Genomic DNA, 6,000 nt, shown 5'->3' on the forward strand with positions numbered 1-6,000 from the left:
GGCCTCCTCTTTTCTGAGTGTCGCAGCCACGGGGGCAACCTCCCTGGACACCCCCCACCCCCGCAACACACACACCCATAAAACAAACACAAAACCAAACTGCTCTCTCATTTTTCTCATTTTTTGATTGAGGTAGTGGGAGGGAGCACTGTGCCTAGACCACCCCAACGGGGAGATTCCTGGGCAGACCCACTTGGCTGAATGTCCCCTTATCAGACTCTCACACAGGGTTACAGGGCCAGGAGGAGTGCACTGCCAAGTAACCTGTACCCACCCTCCAAGGAGAGTCAGGCCAATCTTTATTTTATATTAATCAAACATGAAAAATAAGGCAAAATTCATGTGCATCATACCCCCTTGCAATTAAAATAGATATAAAAGAAAAACAACAAACAGGGAGGCAATCACCCCCGACAGGAGATGCATGTCCCAGAGGAAATGGCTAGAGCCAACAGGATCTATAGATTTCCTGACTCCCTGCAGTTGGTGCATTCTGACATCTGTTTGATACCAGCATACACAAGCCTGGAGACAAAACCCATGATATCTCTTGCCTCCCTTCTAGTCAGGAGAATTCACTGTCCCAGCCTCAGAAGCACTAAGCTTCCCTGCCCCACCATTCAGTCACAGGAGTGGGAGAACTTGGGGTAGTGGGAGGGGTGGAAGGTGGAGGGTGAAATGTCTGAAAGCTCCAGATCTGCAGGTGTGTGTGCAGTATGCAGTAGAAAGGGGTGCACAAGCACCTCTCCAGGCTACCACCCAGGGCCATGGAAATCTTGTGAGTATGCACAGAACCAACAAATGCCCTGCTGTTCTCTGAAAATGAAAGCAGTGAACAAAAAACACTCCAACAAGATGACACATTGGGTTGCTGGTCAGCTTCCTTGGGAGGTGGGGTGTGGGGGGGGTGTATTAAATGGACCAAAACAATAGGGTGCTACAAAACCTGCAATGCAAAAATGGGCCCTCTGTATAAAAATGAGCAGAAGGAAAAGCATAATAAACACAAAACAAAACAATCCCAGGAAAATGAAAAACAAAACTAATTACAACCCCCCAAATTAAAATCAAAAGCAAAAATACCAAAGTGCAGTCCCCTGTCTGAACCATTTAAATCCTTCAACTGCCCTCTGGGGCCTGGTCCTGGGCTACTGATCTGGTGGCAGACTGGGTGCTTGTTGAGTCTAGAGTCCTGCCATCTGTAGGGGGCCCAAGTGCCTGAATCCCAACCCAATGCTCATTCCACCACAACACTGCCCTGGCCATGGGGGGCAAGAGTCCATGGAGCAGGTGAACCCCAGTATCCTTGAGGAGCTACTGTAACCTGTAGGGTGAGGCCTATGTGGTCTCAGACCAGTACCTCTAGGTCCAGTGGCTGCTGGAAACTCAAATAGAAAGCAAGAAGACACTGGGGTGATGTTAAATCCAGATCTGGCACCTGGAGGAGGAGGGCAATCCATCCCCAGGGCTGCTCCCAGCTCAAGCCCAGCAAGCTGCACCCTCTGCGAGGCGTCTTTACTGGTCTGGAGCAACCACCACCCGGAGTGGTGTATGCCATGGTGCTATCATCAAGCATTCATGTTTTGAGCTCATGTTTCTGAGCCTTGGGCCCAGCACTGCATCCCAGTTCTGAGAAGGACTACTGAATTCAATGCTTTTCTTGCCCACACCTACCCTCATAATGGGAATTGTGCAGGCCATCAGAGGCCCCTGCCTCCCTTTACCCTCCCTCCGAGGCCCGCAGCCACCCAGAGCATCCATTGAGCTGAATGAAAGCATTTTAAAATTCCTGCTAGTGGGTGGATGGGCTGGCAGCCATTTGCTTTGCCAGGCACCCCATAGTTATCCTGCCCTTTTGCTTGGTGGCTGGTCTCATCACACAGGAAGCGCTCTCAGAACAGCCTCTAGGGTGCTCTCTCAAGGAATCCAAAGCAGTGGCATAAAGGTGTGAATAGGGTTTTCAAGGGCCATTTTCAGTGAGAAGGGACTGATGCTACACATTATCCAAAAAGCTGCTGGACTGGGTAAAGCTGGCAGAGGACCATTCTTGGCTCTCTCCTCATGACTTGTTGAACTCCCTTCCTGATTAATTTGGGAATAAGTAGGTGCTTCTGAGTGTGCAGGTGCAAGCATAGATCGTGAGGTGACAGGAGGCTTAGGGTAAGACTTGTCCTACTTCTTCCAAATGTGGGGATTCTGGCACCACAGAAAAGGTCACAGCACCTCAGCAGCACCTTGGGGTTACAGCCAGGGCTGGCCTGTTCCTGCTGTCTTCTGCCAGCATTTGACACACTCTTTCCAAATATAAAACAAAAGGTTGCCCATCTCCACCAGCCACTGGGCCTTGCACTTGGAGGTGTCTGGTAGTTGTAAGGTCCCTATGGAAGCCTAGCTATGTCCTCAGTGGGGTTTGCAGGGTGCCTGTTGTGTGTATACTGCTGTCATCTGCATCACCTTGTTTGTGCCCCTGTGTGGCATGAAGCAGCCTCCATTTTGAGGAAGAGGATGCAGCAAGGTCAGCCTCCCTGGCTCCCTGCTGACATGTTGTAGAGGCAGGAAGTTTAGGTGATTGGTGGAGGGAGGGTTCATCCCAGGGGGCTGGAGAAGGCTGTACCTGGTAGTCTGCTCTTTTCATCAGCTGCCTCTTGACTGATCACCTCCCAAAACATGCCCAGCCTTTGGACCCAGACAGAAAGGAGACCAAGTTACCCCACTAGCGGGTGAACTGAGGAGGCATTTGTGAAAGGAGTCCCCACTGCCTTACCCACCCAGAAGTGGTTTGTGGGCCCCCTCTGAGTTCTCCCCCTTTCATTCAATGGAAAATTTGTGGAAATCCTTCTGGGCGTTTGCAGTTTTAGAGACATCAGCTCTGACCCTTAGTGCAGTCCTTGAAGGTAAAATGAGGAAACTGAGGCACAGCAAGACAAAGAAACTGATTCAAGTTCAAAGGTCTGTAAGCTGATATTCCAGGCCAATTTCTCCTAAATGCAGCACCCAAACTTTCATCCTACTCCCCCCTTCATCTAAACTCCCCCAACAGAATGCTATCTGTGGTGGGGGCCTTAGGAGAGCAAGTGCAGAGAGGAAAAGGAGCAGGAAGAAGGGCAATGACCTAGAGGTAGTGGGGTTCTTTCCCAGAATCCTCATCCTACCAGCAAAATGACTGCTATTATGGCCAGTGTCTCTCTTCCACCTTTTTATGGTCTCCTCCAAAAGTATTTCAGGAGAATGTGCCCTCAGAGATCAAAGGCAAAAGTAACTCTCTACATAGGGCACACTGGAGGGATATTCATGCAGCCAAGGTGCTGCAGACTTCCCTGCACCAATATGGGGCCTTTCACTGGTCAGTGGGGCCAGAAAGGAGCAATGCAGGTGACCCTGGCTAGGAGGAATTAGTGGCAGTGACATCCCTGGGTATCTCCATGTCGTTAAATGGTAAAAAAAAGAGAGACTTATGATAGTCCCGTCTGCCTTTCATTTCTTCTAGGTGCATGTTTTATAGTTAATAGTCCCATGCTTATAGTTCCATGCTTTATAGTTAGTATTTCTAATTACATTATCAAATAAATGTCATGGCATTTCTTGTACATGTGTAAGTGTGTTTATAAAAACACACCCTCTAACAATGGACACAAACTGCCCTGCTAACAGTTGGGGTCCATCTCTATGTGACTGTGGATAGCGCCTAGAGTGGGTGGTCCCCACCCTGTGAGATGAATGATTGATTTTGACTTATAGCTTCTGTGAGTCTACATCTGAGAGTTATTTAGCTATTTATTAATAAATTAATTTTAATAAATTAATTTTTTCTGTATGCAGAGTTAGTAGAGTGGAGAGGACACTAGGTGGGCACAGAAGGCACAAGTGTCCATTGTGAAGGAAATGTCTAAATACAGATGGGATGTGAGGTGGCGAAGGGATGTGCTTGTGGTCACAGGCAGGGACTTCGGTGCTTAATCTGGGAGTGTGGTTTTAGGGGGCTGGTTTTTCCATTCCTGTAAAGCCTTGCAGATTTTCTTAAAGAACTCCAACCTGGTTACTAGCCCCTCACACCCAGGACACCTCACAGTCTATGGAATGGGACCTAATTTAATCCCAGGTGCCCAGCAGGTCAACACACCTGCTTGAGTTCCTGCTGGCCGGACCACCCACTTGCCTTGTTTTGTAACTGCTTTGATCCAAGCCTACCCCCAGAACAGTAGTGTGCGCCCCATCTCTGATGACCACACCTGACAAGAGTGTTTCCCAAAGACCAAGGTACCTGCGTGTGTTTGCAAGACGGTCACCAGTAGCCGCGCCTTGGGCTGCCTCCACACTCCATTCTAGCCCCTTCCCCCATCCCCAGAGGCCCCCCACACCGAGAGGCTGCGGGGAGGCTGTGCAGACCAGGCCAAAGTAGCCCAGTCTGTGTGGGGGGACAAAGTCGATATCCTTGTGCAGGAGAGACCTCAAACCGGCGTCAGGCTGTTTCCCCTTCACCAGTCGAAGGCCACGGAAATCAGTCCTGTTCCGTCGATTCTTGAGGTCCTTGGGCTGGCGGGACCCGCGCTCAGAAGTGCAGGCAGGAAAAAGGCAGCGCGAGGAAACCCGGCAATGCAGTTGATGGGGGCCGGCGAGCCGCTACTCCAGAGGCGCTCCTTCTGCGAGCGGGGTCTCTGGGTCTCGGGGCTTCCACACGGTGTGGGAAACAGATCTCAGGCCTAGGGAGCTAATCCCCTTTCTCCTCCCACCTCGCTAGGCAAGGCCGGGGTCCCAGGAATAGCCGAGCCCTGAGCTTCGCTGGAGCCTGGCGTTGGGGGCCGGGGGCGCCGCAGGCTAGCGCAGGGGAGGCCAGGCGGAGCTGGGTCCTCGGGCGCAGTCCAGGGGCGCGTGCAGAAGTGTGGGGAAGGCGGGCTCGGCGGAGAGGAATAGCCAGGAAAGAAGAGGAGGGCGAGGGAGAAATGGAGGGACGCGAAGAGCTAGAGGCCCTGGGCCCAGGCGCCGCGAGCAAGTGGGAACCGAAAACTCCGCGAAGCGCCGGCGGGCGAGCGCGCGGCCGGCACCCGGCGCCGGGGAGTCCCCTCCCGCGGGTGCCGTCTGCGGCGCTGGGGATGGGAAACAGGGCTGAGCCCGAGGCGAGGGAGCGCCGAGGCCGCCTGGTGCAGCCTGGACTTTTCCTTCCGCGGTCCCGGGCTGTGGTCGCTCTGAGTCCCGACCCCGCCGAGCGCTCGGACGCTCCTGTCCGCGCGGGCGAAGAGGGGCGCAGGGCGGGGACCCGGCTCTCCGCACCCGGCGTCCTGTGCCAGCCCCGCCGCAGCAGCCGGCTGGGCGAGGGGCCGCTCTGGGGGGCCCAGAACTGCCAGGCAGTGGGGTGCAGATCTGCTCGGTCGCGGTCGCCGCTTTGTCCCCTGTACTCAGCTCAACGTCCAGAACACAATAGACGCTCAAAATAGCATTTGCTGAATGAATGACTGAATCACGAATAACTAAAAGGATGCGTGAGTTGGGAGGCGGAGGCTGCAGGAAGGTGGGGGTTAGAGCGGGGGTAGGGTGGGGGTCCCGTGGGCCAGGGTGGCGAGCTGTCCTCTTACCTCGAACCAGGATGCGGCGGCAGTGGTCTGTCCCAGTAAGCCCGGGCTGCGGGTCACAGCCGGCGCTGCCCTCCCTGGAGCCCGCAGAGCTGCAGGCGGAGGTCCCAGCAACTTCCCTTGGGCTTCGGCCCCGGGCTGCAGCGCCGGAGTCCTCAGCCCGGCGTGGGGGGCCGCCGTCGCGCTCCGCGCCCCCATCGCCCATGCCGGCCGCCACGGTCGCCTAAGCCGCCGCCTGACCAGCCAGGGCTGGCCGAGCCCGGGGCTCCCCGCCCCTCCACCCTCAGCGCCCGGCCCGGCTCCTCCCCGGCCCCGCCCCTCGCGGCTGCCCCACCTCTCCCTGCTGATTGGGCGGAGGTCCGGGCTCTTTCGATTCCCAGAGGCGCAGGAGGTAGTAGAGCCGGGGGTGGGGGGCAGGGCCCCCTCCTCCGCC

At 54.9% G+C, this 6,000-nt stretch overlaps 1 protein-coding gene across 1 annotated transcript in view; it reads right to left on the minus strand.

The window, feature by feature from the left end:
• VAX2 (ventral anterior homeobox 2) overlaps positions 1-5,772 on the minus strand; it is a gene marked incomplete at both ends in the record, with an annotated part of 28,593 nt that extends 22,821 nt beyond the window's left edge. The window contains one exon of the mRNA XM_084235345.1: positions 5,571-5,772. Within this exon, the coding sequence (XP_084091471.1) occupies positions 5,571-5,772 (202 nt within the window). The remainder of the gene's footprint in view (positions 1-5,570) is intronic.
• Between the last annotated feature and the right edge of the window lie 228 nt (positions 5,773-6,000).

Source organism: Talpa europaea (genome assembly GCF_964194135.1).
Source record: "Talpa europaea genome assembly, chromosome: 6".
NCBI lineage: Eukaryota > Metazoa > Chordata > Mammalia > Eulipotyphla > Talpidae > Talpa > Talpa europaea.